The following is a 19,161-nucleotide window of genomic DNA, read 5'->3' as shown; positions in this document are numbered from 1 at the left end:
GTCAATTTCACACAGAAATTCTAAAATAAAATAAAACAGAGTATTATATATCTATCTTATTAAAAGAACTAAGGCAAATAGCTCAAAACGTCAACTTTTGTTAAATCTTGACAGTAGTATATAAGTCATGATTTCAAACTTATTAAAAATATAGAATTTAAAAATGCAAACAAAAAACTTAAAAAATTTAGTCAAAATAAGTAAATTTATTATGTTATATTGTATATTATAGTATATATTATTATTCATAACCATAAGTGTACCTGATGATCTCACTGATCTCCGTGATGTCCTTTCAGGGCTAACTGAGCGAAAGCATTTTGGACTACCTCTAAATGGATTTCTCATTCGATATGGTGAACGGGATCTGGATCTGTATCTAGAAATGAAACGATGGCAAATTTTTGGACTTCGGCTTCTTGGTCTGTATATATAGCGTACTGGGCTTCGAGATCGATGGAATCTATGACTTGAGCTTGATCTCCTAGAACGTCTAGGACTGGGAGAATGAGAACGTCTTCTTGGAGTTTCATTTTCTTTTCTATTGCCTTCATTTCTATAAAGTATGGGGGGGAATCACAAGATTCAGGGATTTAATGTAAATTTAAGTCATATTAAGTTATAGGACAGAAGTTCCTTCTTAACAACAGACTATAAGGAATACCAAACTCTGATACCATATTTTATTTAAAACAAAAACCTATTTGTTATGACACAATTCACCCTCACAGATAAATAAGAAACAATCAGAACAGATGCTCTGTCCTCTAATTGCTTGGATCCCTGTTTTCCTAATATACAGAAGAATATCCTCCACCAATTTCTTGGGCTTTTCCTGTACCATTTTATAGCCAACTATATATTGAAAGTATTAAGTTATATAAAGAATTTAAGAAGTGATTTACATAAACAAATGTTTTTCAACTTTTTCCTGAGATTATGCCACCTACAAATATTTCTTTTTTTTTTTTTAAGATTTTATTTATTTATTTGAGACAGAGAGAGAGAGAGACAGTGAGAGGGAACACAAGCAGAGGGAGAAGGAGGCCTCCCGCTGAGCAGGGAGCCCCAACGCGGGGCTTGATCCCAGCACCGTGGGATCATGACCTGAGCTGAAGGCAGACGCTTAACAACTGAGCCACCCAGGTGCCCCTCTACAGATATTTCTTTGACTACTGTACTTGTATATACAAACATTAAATAGGGACCTCCTAGGGAATACAAAGCTTAATAAAACCATTCCCAGCCTTGAAGGCATTTATAACATAAGACCCCACAAACATAAACAATAACAAAAGCATTAAGTATTTTCATAAGACTAAAAAAAAAAAAAGACGTTCAACAGAGGCAAGCTGTCACATTTAAGCTGGGATAATTAAAGAAAGATTCATAGAGATTGTCGCATTTGTCTGCTGTTTAAAAGTAAAAATGATCAAAACAGGAACTCAATTAAAAACAGTACCTTTAAAAAAAAAAAGTACCTGTTTACTTTTAAAAGAAAATCAAGTCTCAACAATACCACTATTCAAAAAATTACCTTCTTGATGGGAGGATCTCAGGATTCCAATCGGGATACCTATTTTGAGAATAAATAGTATTAATGAACAGTTAAAATGGGACTGTATGTCTCAATCTTTCCCTGCAATGTATCAGGAGGACTGTTCAAAACTTAAGTTTACATAGTTTACACAGTTATTAGTATACTAAAATATGAAAATTTCTGGAAAGTATGATATTTTCAGTGTCTAATTCAATAAATAATCAAAGCATTATTCTAGTAGGCAATTCAAGGAATAGAAACACATTCCTAATACATTAAAGACTTCAAAGTGGGGCGCCTGGGTGGCTCAGTCGTTAAGCGGCTGCCTTCAGCTCAGGTCATGATCCCAGAGTCCTGGGATCGAGTCCCACATCGGGCTCCCTGCTCAGCGGGAAGCCTGCTTCTCCCTCTCCCACTCCCCCTGCTTGTGTTCCTGCTCTCGCTGTCTCTGTCAAATAAATAAATAAAATCTTTAAAAAAAGACTTCAAAGTGTAAGTAAAATAGGCAATACACATACAAGTGTTAAGATGTACAGAAGAGGTACATGACACAAGTTTAGGTAGGGGTTAAAAGACAAAAACCACTTTGCAGAACTCCAGGGGACCCCATTCTACAGAATACAACATGTATGGTGCCCTTTATGCTGTACCAAGCGGTCCTTGAAGAGATACATCTGGTGGAAGAATCGGGAAAATTTGCAGGAAAGGCTGCTTTTCAGGTGGCCCTTAAAAAGGTCTACTAATAGGCATGGGTCAACGTAGGTTTCATGCAGTGGCTATACATACAAGAATTCAGAGGCAAAACAAGTGTTCTATTCCAGGAACTGGTCTGGCTGCAGCATGGCAATGATGAAAAGGAATTATGAGGGGGGAAAACCTGGAAAGGTAGCTCCGAGTTAGAAATTGTGAAGGTCCTTGAAATCAGGTAAGGAGGTTGCACATAAGTAAAAGGCAACGGGGAACCAATAAACATTTCTGAAGTGAACACAAGAATGTTTTCAGGTCAACTGGAAATAAATATCTGGAATTATGGGGAAAGATGAGGACTGAGATATTTAAAAATTAGGCATGCAGAAGCCACAGGTATAGTACAAAGACGGTATGAGACTAACACAGGGTATAGTTTGTAGGAGAAAGGGCTGAGGACAGAATTTTATGCACACTAACACTGAAGAGTAAAGCAGACAAACACAAACCAGTAAGAGATTAAGTAGTAATCACAGAAAGAAAAAAGTATAAGGAACAGTAACATCACAGAAGCCTAAGAAAAAGACATCTTCCTCCTCAACTTTTTAGAGATTCTGAACTCTAAAGGTTAACTGGGGGGCGCCTGGGTGGCTTAGCTGGTTAAGTGTCTGACTCTTGATCTCAGCTCAGGTCATGATCTCAGGGTCGTGAGATCAAGCCCTGTGGTGATTCTCCTCCTCCCTCTGCCCCATCCCCCCAACCCCGGCTCATACGCACCCTCTCTTTTTAATAAAAAAATAAAGGTTAACTGGAAATTTTGGAAACATTATTAAATTGGAAATTAAATCATTAAATCAGCTAATATTCAAAAACAATTTTAATAACCAAGAGGAGAGCCAGGTAAGGAAATGGAGGCAGCCAACTCTTACAGCAAGTCACCTGGCAGGAAAATAAAGTCGGGTCAAAACCATAGTAAAGGTGGGGTGCCTGGGTGGCTCAGTCGTTAAGCGTCTGCCTTTGGCTCAGGTCATGAACTCAGGGTCCTGGGATCGAGCCCTGCAATAGGCTCCTTGCTCAGCGGGAAGCCTGCTTTTCCCTCTCCCACTCCCCCTGCTTGTGTTCCCTCTCTCGCTGTGTCTCTCTCAATTAAATAAATAAAATCTCAAAAAAAAAAAGTATTAAAGGTAAAGTGGTTTTTATTTGTTGCTATTTGTCTAAGACACTGTTACAGCAGGTTAACTCAACAACAATTCTCAACTCCCTTTTCCCTTGTCTGCCTTTACTACAGTAAAGGCTAAAAAAGCTAAATATTTGCCCTCCTAACCTCCTTAGAATATATAGCCAGTGATAGGTTCAAAACAATGAGACATAGATGCAAAACCGCGGGCAAAATTCTTCCTGCGTCTTGCCCCCTTCTTCCTTCTGAGAGCAGCCACGATGCCTGAAGCATCTTGTTGTAACTATAAGGTGACAAACTATGAAGAACAAAAAAAAGTTAACTTTAATCCAGTGTGTCTATCATCTGGCATCAACAACTGTCAAAACATGGATAATTTTGTTTCATTTACACTTATGCTTTTAAAAACTTTCCTTACACTGTTACCATCTAAGAAGATAAATTTCTAATCTAACAGTATGGTGTTTAAAAGCAAGACTTCTGGAATCAAGCTATGCTAGGGTCTGAGTGTAGGTGCTGACACTTAATGGCCATGTATCTGAAAGCCAGTTAGTTAATGTAAGTAAGCCTTAGCTTTCTCATATGTACAATGCTAGAAATATGCTGGTTGTCAACACAAAGATGTTATTACATTTCTGGAGCTCTCCAGTTTATGGATTCACAAGAGCTTGAGGACTATTATTCAAGAGTCCGTAATTATGTTCTGGATCCTCACTAGGTTGACTGCTAGAATAAATGTTTTTGTCTCTGGTGCCCAGGGCAGAAAGATAATGCATGTATACTATTCTGCAAGTTGAGGTTGGACTGCCTGCACATGCCTAACTAACTAGTTTAAAATGTGCTTCAGAAGCATGACACCCCTCGCTCAGGCAGTATAGCATAATGGTTAAGAACAAGGACCTAAGTGACAGTATCTGTGTCCCAATGTGGGAAGTATACACATCACCTATAGTTTCTGTGACAAAAATTTTCAACGTGTACTTAATGATAAGGAAACAAACAGGAAAGTACAAAATGTACTTTGGGACATTCTACAAGACAACTCCTTTCCTGGTCATTTCAAAAGAAGTCAACATTGTGAAAGCATCCAGGATGGATGGATGGATGGATGGATGGATGGAAGGAAGGAAGGAAGAAAGGAAGGAAAGAAAGAAAGAAAGAAAGAAAAGCAAGAAAAGGTAAGGTAAAAAGAGAAAGAAGAAACAGGCAGAGTGGACTGTTCTAGCTTAAGAGACTGCAGTGCATCAATCTTGACTGACTCCTGGTTTGGGAGTGTGGTTGGAGGGTAGGCAGGGATTCAATGTGTTTACAACAGACAACTACTGTAGAAAAATTTCCTTATTCTTAGGAGATAGATGCTGAATTGAGGAGTGAGGTTATCATGTTTGCAATTTATTTTCAAATAGTTCAAAAAAGTTTAATAAAAATATAAAATATATGTGGCAAATGATAATAATTGGTGAATGAAGACGAATATATGAATGTTTACTATCCCTTCAACTTTTGCAGCTTAGAAACTTTTCAGAATAATCTGTTGAACAGAAAAAAGGGGAAAAGGAGTAAAGATCCATGGGCTAGACAGACTAGTTACACCAACTATTTGCTGTGGGACAGCAGGGAAGTTGACTCTCTATGCCTCAGTTTCCTCACTGATAAAATCACAAATAATCATTATACATACATTTCACAAGGTTGTTTTGAAAATTATGTAAAGGACTTAGAATTATGCCCAGCATACAAGAATATAGCTATTATTATTTATTTTTAATACTAAAATTCTGATGCACTGTATCTTCTCACAGGTTAACCAACTACTCCTGTATCATAATCCAGAAAGATCCAACAAAGACAAAGAGAGGGAAGAGATAATCAGCCTTAAGAAAAGGAGTAAGAGCCTAAATATACATCAGCAGGTGAATAACTAAATACATTAAGGTATAGAAACAAAAGGAACACAATATAGCTTAAAAAAACAAAGAATGGAATAGCATATATTTTGCCATGGAATGATCCCAAGCACCTAATCAAATCTATTTTTTTGTCATTATTTTTTGCAGTGCAGAGAAAGCCAAGAAAGAATTATTCAAGAGCACACAACCTGAAAAAAAGGTAAATATGTAGGCAGGCACAGAAAGCACTTTAAAATCAGGGCCTAAGTGCATGGCAAAAAAAAAAAAGGCTATCTACACAGAAGGCTTTAATAGGTGTATGTGCCATTTGTTCTAGGAAATTAATGGCAGTGTGTGAGCTAGAATCTTCTTATTAACATTAATGCCTACCTATAGCAAATGACTCACTACCACTTAAATTCCTCATCTTCATAAAAATTAGACATTCAAATTTGTGCCTTAGGAGAGATTTTCCATTTACAGTGATAGCTAAGCCTATCTAATTCAGGTAACAAATTATCTCCATATAATAACCTATGTCTGCACAGCATCTATGTAGGGAAAAAACTCTATCTCTATTCATAGTCTGTATGATTCAGGTAGGGCTTATTATCACACTCCACAGCAGGAGCAGGCACATGACACCAACACAGGTCGAGTACCCAATTCTCACAACTATTGTAACTGATTTCAAGATGGACCAAAGAAAAGAGTCAAACCTCGGACTTATACAGGAGTTATGAGGAAAGAGGGTTTTTTGTTGTGTTTATTTTGAACTCGTGGAATTACTAACTACACGGTTCATTTAAGTCCAGAATTACGGGGGTCATTTTGCTTTATGGAGGAAGTGCACCTGGGATCTCACGCGGCCAAAGCAGAAGAGAACAAAGAGCCAAGAAACAATTTCTGACTACTCTGATTTTTGTTTCAGAATCCAACTCAGCTGTTCCTGACACTAGAATCACTTCTTATGCTTCCCAGTTAAATAAACTAATAAATTCCCTTACTTTAAAAATGACTTTGGGGCACCTGGGTGGCTCAGTCGTTAAGCGTCTGCCTTCGGCTCAGGTCATGATCCCAGGGTCTTGGGATCGAGCCCCACATCGGGCTCCCTCCTCGGCAGGAAGCCTGCTCTCCCTCTCCCACTCCCCCTGCTTGTGTTCCTGCTCTCGCTATCTCTGTCTCTGTCAAATAAATAAATAAAATCTTTAAAAAAAAAAGGACGACTTTGGGGTGCCTGGGTTGTGCAGCCACTTAAGCGTCAGACTCAGTTTCAGCTCAGGTCATGATCTCAGGGTCGTAAGATGGAGCCCTGCATCGAGCTCCGTGCTCAGTATAAAGTCTGGTCAAGATTCTTTCCCTTCCTTCTCCCTCCCTCTCTGCTCCCCCATCTGCTCCTCCCCTGCTCAAGGTCCTGCCCGCCCTTGCTGGCTCTAAAATAAATAAATCAAATCTTAAAAAAATTAAAAACTAAATTAAATTAAAAAACTAAAAACTCCTTTGAATTAAGTTTATCACTTATGACTGAAGAGTCCTGAATAATCTCAAAAATTTTGGTGATGTTTTCATAAAGAACCAAACCAAAACCCAAAACAGCTGTGACAAAATCATTTGCCCCCAAACATGTTACTATCATCAGTCTAGTGACCAGTAACTTGACACACAACTGTATCACGTTTAATGAGGAGGGAAAAAAATTTAATTTTGTTACTCCAAGGGATATATGAGATTCCCGTTAAAGTCACACTTTTCACTTTCATAGGTGTCTGTCTTAAAAAAGCAAAAGGTTGAAAAACTGAAGAACCAATATTGAGGAACCAACACATCTAGCTTGTTTATCTCCCACTTAAGGTTTATTCTTTTTTTTTTTAAAGATTTATCTATTTATTTGAAAGAAAGAGAGAGCACACATGTGTGAGCAAGCAAGCAGGGGAAGGAGCTGGTGGGGAGGGAAAAGAAGGGGGAAAGAATCCCAAGCAGACTCCGCAATGAGCTGCCACGGGGCTCAATCTCACAACCTGAGCCGAAACCAAGAGGCACTTAACTGACTGAACCACCCAGGCGCCCCAAAGGTTTATTCTTAAAATAGGTTCTAAACCAGAGGAGAGCTTTACACCTGAAATTAAATACTGGTGTTTGGTTTGGGGTGGTTTTTAGTTATTTATCCTTTGGGAAAGTGGGGCAGATAGGAGAAAGGAAGACTACTCTAAAATAGATAAACCATTGCAAGGAAGGCAAGCCAGCAAGGAAATGAACCCATGACATTAAAAGTCCACCTACTGGAAATAATTAGGAGAGAGTCAGAAGAAAAGATCATATTTAATTCTCTCCTTTTGGAAAAAGATTAAATATACTTCATAAAATATTTCAAATAGGCAATAGCTTTCTAAAAATATTTTTCCCTGAAGTACCACACTAAAAGTATTTAACAATCATATCTGAACATTAACTATTTTGTAAATTTGCTACCTATAAAAAAGAAAAACTTGTTCTTACTGTTGACGTAACTGGCGGCAACTCTCAATATGAGTAGATGTATTTTGATGCTGAATCCAATCCTATTGTGAAAGGAGAAAAGTGCTGAAATTAGAATATTCCTCACACTGACTAATGAAATTAGGCTTTTAAAAATGACACAGGTAATTCTTTTTTTCAAAAATTAACAAATTTAGTTATAAGTAACATTTGACTACTCAATAATATTTCACAAAAATAAAGCACCTCTCCAAACAAAGGTACTTAATACCAGACCTTACTGATGCCATTTTGAAACATTTTAGTATAAAGACATTTAAAAAATCATACCCGTATCATACCCATGGATACTCATTTTGAAATCAAGTATGTGTGTATTTAAACTTGGAAAAAATAAAAGCACTGATCAGAAATAATTCACCTTACATATAAAAATACTCCAGAGAACACCAAAAATTCTATAAATAAAACGGTATCTGCAATGGCATCTTCAAAATAGTGTCAGTGACTTTTATCTCTAAATTCAAGCTAACAACATCAACAACAAAAAATCCTACCTCTTAGGCCAGTACCATTCCAAACAAGGTACCCACTATATTGACAAAGGATAAGATTAGTAAAAATATGAAAAACTGCTGCTGATTTAATCTAATTTATTTTCAGGATTTAAGGGAAAGTAACACCATTTCAAAGACATTTACAATGAACAAAATGCTTTTTTAATACATTACTTCATTTACAAATCTGCCCTAAAATTACAATCTGTACCCATAAATAGCTCCTAGAAGATACATCTGATTAAAATTTTTAAAAAAGACAATGTACAGTTTTCAAAAATACAGTCACCCCAGTGAAACAGTTAAAAGCAGTGTGTATTATTACTCAATGTTTTATTGTTTCTCCAGCATTTGGATAGGTAAAAAACTTACTCAACAGTTCTTTATTTTAAAATGTTCCTTGACGAAAATGTTAATTCATTTCCATTTCAAAAATATTTTTAGTATGTCACTGCTACAAACTAGAAGTTTCCATAGTTAAAAACCACGGCTGACACTGATTTTGGAATCTGCCTTGTCAAGAACTATCTCAAGACAGGTGCATGCTACTGGCAATACTCAGCAACAGGTTATGAAAAACCCTAAACTATTTCATTAAGCCACGGAAGTGATTGTGGATTGCAAAAAAGAAATGTCTGCATATCCCGCTCAATGCTACAAATAGAAAGCTAGAAGAGATTGGCAGTTAAAGAGTCTCTAGTACTGCTGAACCCATGTCTTTGACATTAACTGGACATTGTTTACATCAAACAGACACACTGGCAAATAATGGGTTGGGCATGATTTATTTAGACCATAAAGCATTTTACTCAAATAAGTTGCCATCATTTAAAAATCCAGTGATTTTACCCCCAAATCCAGACTTAAAGCTTTTCTTGAAAAAACAATACTGCACATGTATTCTGCATAGCAACTATCAACTGATGCTGACAGCTGCCCTATTTAAGGCATACACTCCAGTTCTACACATACATTCATATACATACATATATATGTATATATATGTGTGTGTATATATATACACACACACACACATACGTGTATATATATATATGTATACACACACACTGTACTATTTAACAGGCCCACTTCACTCAATGATATCACTTGCTTTAAGCTCAGTAAATATACACATGCCACCCCAATTTCTGGACTCTCTAGTAACAGTACCCAGATTAGATAATAGGGGTCCAAAAGCAGTACTGCCTCTCCAGAGAAAAAGTGATAATTACCCCTACTAAGCAGGAAATGCTGTAAGACTGTAGAGTTGAGTAGGCCCAGAATCAAACTGTGAAAATACCTACCTATATAAGAGCTCACTCTATCCTCCATCTACCTCAAAAATCTTTTATGTCAGTTAATATTTTCTCAAACTGAATTATTTCAGTCAGAAAGACAGCTTCTAAACTGAGGACAGCCAAAAAGACATAACTTCTAAACCAAGCACAGCTCCTCTGACATCTGAACCCCAATTTAGAAAAGAAATACATTTCACATTCTACTATTGCCTTTTTCAGGCTATAGTTTTAAAAGATTCAGCGGTGGGGAACATATTTATCAACTGTCATTTAGCAAAAAAAAAAAATTGTAATTGGTAATTTACATTTATTGGCTACATTGTTTACAAGGTCATATATATGCACATTTACAAGGCAGTAAGATGTATCACACAGAAACAAGAGAGGTAGTTTGTACCATCTAAGTCCATGTTCACAAACCCCTATCGTGTGGTCATCCAGTAGTGAAGAATTCATTAGTTATATCCATCATGCTGTTCTGTTAAAAGAGGTGTTTTCTGTTTTAAACGGCAATCTCTGTGAACTCTAATGAATCACTGATGATTTCTTTTCCTTTTACTTTATCATATTAACCCAGACTTTCACCATCTTACACTTGAAGGAACTAGGGAAGCCTCATATTCAGTACCCTACTGTATCTCTTCTCATGCCTATTCACCCTGCATACATCTGCCAGATTTATTTCCCTAAAATACACTTTGAACATGTCACTTCACATATCAAAAACCTTAATTAGCTTCCTAATGCCTCTCACCTCAATCTAAACTCCTTAAGCTAAGCTTTTGAAGACCCTTGGTACCTATTGTTACTGCTGACATCTGAAATGTCATCCCTCCTCCCCTAGGTATATCTGAAGCCTACTCATTATTCAAGACCCATATTTAACCGACTCCATGAAGTCTTCCCTCCCAAATCCTTCCAGGCCAGACTCAATACAGTAAGTTACTGTCACTCAATCTTATCCAACTAGTCTTTTGATGTCAGAACGTACATTTATACTTTTTCTTTTTTGCTTTCCCTTTTTATCTGTATGAGATGATGATGGTAACTACACTTATTATAAAAAATACGGAACATATCACAAATTCACATGTCATCCTTGCACACGGGCCATGCTAATCTTCTCTGTATTGATTCAGTTTTAGTGTAAGTGCTGCCAAAGCGAGCATTATTTATACTTCTTTTTAATTATATGCTGATAAATACACAATAGGTGTTGATAAGTTGATAAAGCTGGCCTGAACGGATTTAAGACTGAAGTCAAGATAGAAATATTAAAACTCTCTCCCCTACAGCATACCAAAACAAGTTAAATGCAATCACTGAACCATTTGATGCCCTCTAATTTTTTAAATTCCTTAGGTGTGTAATTTTTCTTTTCAATGAGACTGTTTAAACTGCTTAAGACCAACGTCTTCATTTATATAGCGCTCATTTCTGCCCAGCATCTAATATAGCCATGTATGAAACTGGTAATCAGTAAATACCTACTGAATAAACATATAAACATACGCCTTTCCATTCTACAAAATAAAAACTTTTAAGTTCTTTATTTTAAGATACCTTTCTTGGATTCATCATGACTAATTAAAAGTTCAAATGGAATACAGAGAGCCTATTACTCAATTCAGAACTTAGGCCAGCGATACTTAAAGACTAAGTGCTACGAATTATTCTGAGACTTTTCAAGACTTGGCTATCTCCCTTGATAGGGAAGGCAACTATTACTTTATTAGAACTCAGCAAATTTGGCTAAAATGAGGAAGAATGCTGCTTTCCTATGCTTGAGTTAAGAAAAGCATCAGCTGAAATCTGGTGAGTGGGTAATACAAAGACAATAAAAGGGCAGCACTGGAAGGAGGAAAAAAAGAGAATTAAACACCTATAGGTTTTAAGCCTATTCAAAGTATACATACAACCAATGATATGGCCTTGAATCAAAGCTTATTCCATGGGAAGTACATTCCTTCCTGACCATTTATAGTGTAAATCTACAAATCACATTAGTGAACAAAAGAAACAGTAGTTTCCAAATATATGTAAGTAAATAAAACATACTGGAAAAATTCCTACACAAATCCACCAACGATTACAGTTGACCCTTGAACAACATAGGTTTGAAGTGCACGGGTCCACTTAGACACAGATTTTTACAGTACACATAAGTGTATTTTCTCATGATTTTCTTAACATTTTCTTTTCTCTAGCTTACTTTATTTTAAGAATACAGTATACAATACTATTAACATACAAAATGTATTAACCAACTATTTATGTTGTCGGTAAGGCTTCCAGTCAACAGGCTATTAGTTTTTAAGGAGTCAATTTGGATGTTCAACTGTGCAGGAGTTGGCACCCTCAAGCCCCAAGCTGTTCAAGAGTCAACTGTACTATCAAACAGTATATTCTACATTACTCTTCAGCACCTCTATAAAATACTTTCTTCTAATTATACTGACCACAGAGGTACACCTAGGCCTTTTTTATTTTTTTAAGATTTTTCTCTCTAAATTTCTACCATCTTACACTATTCTCTGAGCCGACAGCTGACCCCAAAATAATTACTCTTGACTCAATTTGGCTATGGATTAAGTTATTTTAGGAAGCTCCTTCTCATGAAACACTAAAAATCCTAGTCTGGCTAATCAAAAAATACTTAAATCAACATTAACTGTCTTTTAGCCTAAGAAGGTAGATACATGCAAGGCTACGATATACTATCTCTTAAAAGTGTGCAGTACAAGTATTTTATTCCAACTTTTTATATTTTTATAACAGATTCTATTTAAAGTTGACTCATCTGATATTGTTTTATAAGTCCACAGTTTGTTATACAAATTTTATGTTGCATGAATTTTCTGAGAGAACTAATCAAAAGTTCAAAGTACATGGACAAACTATGTTATGTGGCCAGTCACAGGAATAAAGGAAGCCTAACACTCAAGTCAGTAGCCAGGGCTACTTAGATTTTAACTAAGCGGTGATGTTGCAATCACAAATAATTTCTGCCATTTCCTCAATGCCTAGTTAACACCAGCACAATATGAAAATTTAGAGGAAATTTGGGCGCTGAATTATACAGTGATCTTTAAAAACACTCACCTTCAAATGACTACATTCTACGTTACACAGAGAACACAAATGTGGAAATATTCTTGGAGACGCTGCATAATAATCATTCATCATAGAGGGAGTTGGAAGTCTCTTCATCTTCTGGGCATCAGCATGTGAAAACTTTGGTAACCATGATGCTTTCACAATCCCAAAGGGCGACTGAATGGGAATGTCAGCTTCTGACTGGTAATTCTTTTTACTTCCTCCTGATCCGTGTACATTAGATGAATTAATCACAGGTTCATGTGGGATCCGCTCTTGCTGGCTTACAGCTGAAATTAATTCTGATGAAAAAGGTTGCTGGTTCATAGATGGAGGAATAAGAGACTGATTCATTGTCTGGTTAACTGTTTGGCTAATGGACTGACTGACAGGTTTTACAGGTTCAAGGACTGACTGTCCTCCTGAAATGTGTAAGCCTGACATCTTAGTTCCACTCTCAACTGGAAAAAAGGACTGATTATTAGAGGACTCACTGGGGAAGTCCATCTGTCGAAACACATCTTCAACAGGAAACATAGAATTACATATCACATTTGGAGTGGGAACAGATGCAGACATGCTCTGCTGCGACCGAAATTCATTCTTGACCTCATCTGTTGGAATTTCAGGATCATAAATACGTACTTCAAGTGGATCTTCTGTGTAGCCATATTTGCTTGCATGCCCATAATCAATCACATTACTCGAAACTGCCTCATTACCAAGTGTTTCTTTATTTCTGCTCTGAGAAGGTAAACTGGGTAATCGGCGCCCCATTTTTCTCATTCTTATATCCCTCAAAATTAATGGCATATTTTCAGGAGTTAGCTGTTCATCAGGATAGCGACTGAGTTCTTCTAAGTCTTCATTAGATAATCCAAAACTTGCTAAGATACTTGAGGCACTCTCTTTTGTATAGCGGCTCTGAACTTGAGGACTCTGCTCTGTAACCTGTGTTATAGAACTCTGTTTCACTCCCACTGATGCAGATATATGAGGCTCATCATCCCACCGGCTACCATGAGGCTTCCCCTTCTTTTGTTGTGCTTCATGAAAATCCAATTTTTCTTTGGTCAATCTTGGATCAGTTCGGTGTTGAGTTACCTGAACATTCATTCTCTGTGGTCCCATGTTCTGATAAGATTCATGGCCAGCAAATCTGTGTGGAATTCCACGGGCTCTCCCTGCTGGGTAAAATCTTGGAAGACCCATGGATCCAGGCCTCATAAATGGTCCTGGAGGCCTCATCCCAGAAGGGTTAGGTGCTCGTGGCCTCTGAAGTGGAAAGTTTCCTCGAGGATTAAACCTGGGTCTCGACATGGCTATTTTCAAGAAAGCCTGATTTAATAAAGTATAAGGTGGTGTTGAACTATGTGAGGCAACGGCATTCAGCTGCTGAAGCGCCAACTGAGTCTTAATCTGAGCAAAGTGCAAAGGAGATGGGCCCAACAGAAGTGGGTTTGCAATGCCCAGGTTCAAGGAATTCACAAGTGGTGCGAAATTTTCCAAGAATAACACAAAGCTGAAAGTTAAAACACAAATATTAGATCATTTTAACTCAAACTACTTCATGAAGTGGGTTCTACAGCCAGTGTAAAACATTTTGAAATAAAGCCATGAAATCATCCTCCATTTCATATACTTTTAGAGCGTTTACGAGAATTGTTAACTTTCCCAAAAATGTTCTCTTCTTTTCTTTCCCAAATCCAGAACACAAACCCCAAACCTCAAGCCAGAGTTCATGTACAAATTGTTGCACTGGGTGCTGTCCTAGGTGCTGAGCGGTAATTACAAATCCTTTTAAATAATCTTGAAAAACATTGGGGATTTCTTTCACGCTTTGTTACTGGAAAAAAAGATGAAGGCATTAAAATACTTAGAAACACACATACACTTAATATGTATGTTATGTACAAACCATTAGAACAGAAACTGTAAGCCTAAAATTTTACAAGACTCATTTCTCCAAGACAGTCTCCTTGGAATCACATCTCACAAATTCCATATAATAATTAGACTATGCTTAAGTTTCTGTTGTTAAGTAAATGTTTAAGATGAAAACTGATCATCAATAACTTGACTAGAGTCTGACAAAAGAGTATGCAGCAGCATGGAACTGATTGTAACATACAACATAATATGTAGTACAACCACCAGTCACCTTTCTCTTGGATTCCCTCCACAGTGTATAGGCAAATATATATCAGTAATAACAATGACTAAGTTTATACTGTTCATGTGCCAGTGACTGTTCCAAGCACTTTACATGGATTGATTCATTTAATTCTCACAACAACCCCTTGAAATATGTAAGTTCTACAGACAGGGACACTAAGGCACAGAAGTAACTTGCACAGATAATAAATGACTGGGCCAAGATTTGCACTCAAGGTAATTCAGCCCCATAACGCATACTCTTAACCATAACGCATACTCTTAACCACTAACAGACGTGAGCAAGAACATTCTGCAGCTCCCACAGTATTAAACTGGTTGCTGTCCAGCCATAAGAGCACAGCACAATTCATTCCAATCTGAGTCTCAGAAAAATAGTTTAGCTATCATTCAGGACCAAGGTCAGCAACCACCAAACTTGACTTCCCTCTCCCAGTTTCAAAAAACAAAAACCAAAATAAAACAGACTATGCCTGTTTTCCATCAGGTCCCTACTTTTATACCTGATAGAAATGCAAGGGGGGAAACATAAGGTCTTGAGACATCTACACCTACTATGAAAATCCACACTACAGATCATATTTGATGATCACTTTCTGGTTCAAGCTACAACTTCATCCGTAACTCCACTATATCCTTTTTTAATTTATACATAATGTTAGTGAAATGTTAATTTGGCTGAGAAATGGGGTTTATCTGGTTAACACACTCCCTTCTAACTATCTCTTCCAATCAAAACAAACAAAATAACTTTGCCCTGGACTTGACTTACTTAATTTTACTCAATGGTCAGCCTCCATTAAACCTTTCTTGACCACCAACACCCAGTGAGTCTTTCAACAAACTTTATTTGTTGCTTGTACCATTTGGGATTCATACCTTTTATTATGCTTTTGTGTTCATATGTGTGGTCTTTTTTTAAACTATCTACTGGCAATTAAAAGAATGTGTTTATTGCTGTCTTATCTTCCAAGCATAAACTCTACTCCTACTTAAAATACCCTCAAATATTTGTTAAGCTATTTGATCACATCCAAAGTCATCATTAATATACATAATTAATTTTCAAATCAGAATGAAACACAACACTACAACAAAAATTACACAAGTTTCTAATTCAACAGATACAAGCAGCAGACACAAGCTTAGTAAACAATGATATGATAACCAAATTCTCTGTCAATAACGTTCATTTATAACAAACTCCAGGTCTTTTTAGACAACAGTCATATGAAACTGTGCCTATTTTCTACAAAATAAAAATATTTCCAAGAACAACTTTGTCTTACATAAGCAGTTTGTCATCTAGTTACTCAAACTCTTTCAGCACCATTTTCCTTAACTGGTGAAGACTCCCACAACATCAGGAACACGAACTCTCCCAAATACTGTTTCTCCCCCCATAAGGAAATCAAAAAGAACAGATTTCAACCAGTCATCTGATTACCGCATGGAACTGTGAACAAGTATCATTTAGAAGTATCTACGTCTTAAGTTCTTTAAAGGCAAAAACTTATCTACATATTTCCTAATGTGTCTAGCACACCCTTACACTAATGTATGTATACATTTACAGAATGTAAGAGAGCAGCCCTTCACAAACTGTATTCTGCAGAAATTAGTATCCTATAAGACTGTAGGTCTTCCACAAACAAGATCCCTGGTCAAGAAAGTCTGAAATGCATGCACTAGCTATCCTTCTTAGAGAGACATTATGCCTACCATATATTAAAGGCTCTATGATGCCGTTGTTTATCAAAAAGCTTTTTTCATTTTGTGCTTCCTAAACTTGAGTTTTCTTCATGATTATACTCTCAGAGGTGCTATTTGAAATAGTAATTGGTAAAGCACAAACAATGAACAATTAAAACAGTAACTCATGACTTACAGTGTGCAACCAGGGTCCTGAGCCCCTCCTTCCTCTAGCCCCCTTAAGCTTTTAGTTGCTGTAGCACAAGGTGGTGGGTGGGGAAGAGGGAGACAGTCCTTGGAGGTACTAAAAGAGTGGGGGAACTGGAGGTCCACCCTTGGGGAGAAAGCTTCTTACTAATCAGGGCAGAATTATTTCCACGTTTCAACAACTGCCATATCCATATCAGTGTTGTAGTCACGAATATCAGTCCTGAAAGATTCAATATTCATAGAACAGTGTGGAATATAAATGAAGAGAAGTAAAAGGCCTTTCCCTAACTTAAATTTCAACTCTCAGTAAGCAGAGATTTGGCTTGTTTGCATTTTTTTTAGGAGACTTAAAATACACACGTGTGCACACACACTAGATGTCCCATGTGGTTAGTCCCAATGTGAAATCTAATATAATGAGGACATAGTAATAAGTTAACAGCAGTCCTGGCTCTCCCAAAGAGATTGTTCTCCCTTCTCCCTTGGTAAGACAAGTTTGGGGCTTGTTTAGTCATAATTATTTATGAAGCATTCTGATTCCAGGACCTGCTGCTGGCTAGAGGTAAGAAATTTTCTCTCCAGATATGCATATCCTGGAAAATCCATCATAAGCAACTGTCACTCTTTCAATAGGTCTCTTCAACTAACCTCCCTTCTAAGAACAAGTTTAATCCCTCTGAACTTTAAGCCAACACTTCTTTTATCCCAAGACTCCTTCTGAATTTAAGACCTATTCTAAGTATAGTGTATTTTCACGTTAGATTGCATTTAGTAACATTTTCAGACACTGATCCACTAATGTAAAATCATCACTTTCTTATGCTACCATTATCACTTTTAATCCTGGCAGAAAAGTTTCTGACAAAGGAGTTCTTCAAAACATCACTAAAAGAGGAATTACGATAAATTACTTTACTACACATGTGCTCAGCTGTCTCCAGTTCTATTCCCACTACAATGATGTGAATGTTAAATTAGAAGCATGAAACACAATGTTGAGCATTGGTAAGAACTGACACAGACTATTTTAAAAACTGTAATAAAAAGTCTGCCCACAATCCATATGCCAAAAAAATGTTAAGTAACCTTTGTGGGTTTTTTTGTAAATGAAATTTAAGGAGTATACCCATAGTTCATTTGCATAACTGTCTTTTTATTTTGAAAGGGTAAGCACATTTCCTAAATGATTAAGAAATCATTTAGGAAAGTTATGGTTTAATCTCTCTTAAAACTATCATTCACATTCACTGCGAACAAAAGATGCTGGTATTTATAGTTCAAGCTTTCTATTTATAAGGTATTACAAATTTCCCTTTTGCAATTAGATAATTTTCAAGCCTCATTTCTTCAACTCTAATTTAAAGACAGGCAAGCCCCACCAATCAGCATCCTTTTCTTTGCTGCTTAACTTTTCTCCCCCTTTTTAAACTTCAGCCCTACCAATAATGCTTCAGGGTACAATTACTCAATGCAAATGCTAACCCCTAAATGAAGCACAGAAATTTATCACCTTCTCAACAGATTCAGAAGAATAAAATTCCAAAATCAACTATCAGATCTTTCAAGATACTTAAAAAAAAAAAAAATGCTAGGTACACCTAAAAACTTAGAGAAACTGTCTTCTTAAGCCATATGTCAGAATAACTTCAAACCCAACTCTTACTCATCCACTTAACAAACACTTTAATAGTGCTGGTCTACATGGGGAAGTATATTAAGCCAGAACAGATCCCTTCCTTTATAAAACTAACATTCCACTTTTTAAGATGGAGTTAGTGTCTCATAAGAAATCAGAGAAACCAAAATGATAAAATATAGTTAAAAATCTGGATGTTTCCCTTTTCACACCTCTCCAATTAAGAGGGTTTGCAGAGACTGGAGATTGGCTGAATAAGCTATGGTATACCATATTTTGCAGCTGTAAAAAGGAATATTAAATATCCTTGGTAGGATATACCCTAAGGATAATAACTAGTACATAAAACCCTTCAAGTTGTTCTCATTTTTTTTAATTGGCATATGGACAAAACATAAAATGCTGATTAAAGATAAAATATCCATAATACTATTGTATTACATATATAAATATGTAGTACTACCATCACATGTCTAAAGTCAAGCTAGTTTCTAAACCAAAAATAGCAAATATAAGAGAATCCTTATTCTCCAAATCTGCTACTACAAGAAACCCAAGAGGTTTCACCAACAATGGCATTCAGTGATATGACAGTAATTTGTAAATTTTGGTAATATCATAGAATTTATACAAAGTAACAAGTGATAGCCAAAACTCAGAACAAATGCCTGACAGCAAATATAATCTTCATTAACCATAACTATTAAAGAATATGCCATTTCCTGGATA

The 19,161-nt window shown here is 36.6% G+C and overlaps 1 protein-coding gene and 1 non-coding gene across 12 annotated transcripts in view; both read right to left on the bottom strand.

Moving 5' to 3' along the window:
- The window catches only part of ZNF638 (zinc finger protein 638), a 96,345-nt gene that overhangs the window by 48,209 nt on the left and 28,975 nt on the right, over positions 1 to 19,161 (bottom strand). For 9 of the 11 annotated variants that reach the window (XM_081833657.1, XM_081833652.1, XM_081833658.1 and 6 more), the window contains 4 exons: positions 12,726 to 14,241; positions 7,790 to 7,851; positions 1,538 to 1,576; positions 264 to 556 (listed from right to left, as the gene is read on the bottom strand). In XM_081833657.1, coding sequence (XP_081689783.1) covers positions 264 to 556; positions 1,538 to 1,576; positions 7,790 to 7,851; positions 12,726 to 14,241 — 1,910 coding nt within the window. Of the gene's footprint in view, positions 1 to 263; positions 557 to 1,537; positions 1,577 to 7,789; positions 7,852 to 12,725; positions 14,566 to 19,161 lie in introns of all 11 variants that reach the window. The other 2 variants (XM_081833662.1, XM_081833656.1) reach the window with 2 other exon arrangements.
- LOC115943595 (U6 spliceosomal RNA) lies at positions 10,686 to 10,792 on the bottom strand. Its single transcript, XR_004078194.1, has one exon. It is a non-coding gene; the product is annotated as a U6 spliceosomal RNA (small nuclear RNA).

Source organism: Leptonychotes weddellii, chromosome 10, assembly GCF_054177405.1.
Source record: "Leptonychotes weddellii isolate Sample4059 chromosome 10, ASM5417740v2, whole genome shotgun sequence".
Taxonomy (NCBI): domain Eukaryota; kingdom Metazoa; phylum Chordata; class Mammalia; order Carnivora; family Phocidae; genus Leptonychotes; species Leptonychotes weddellii.
The sequence above is the reverse complement of the archived record's forward strand: the minus strand, read 5'-3'. Positions and strand labels throughout refer to the sequence as shown.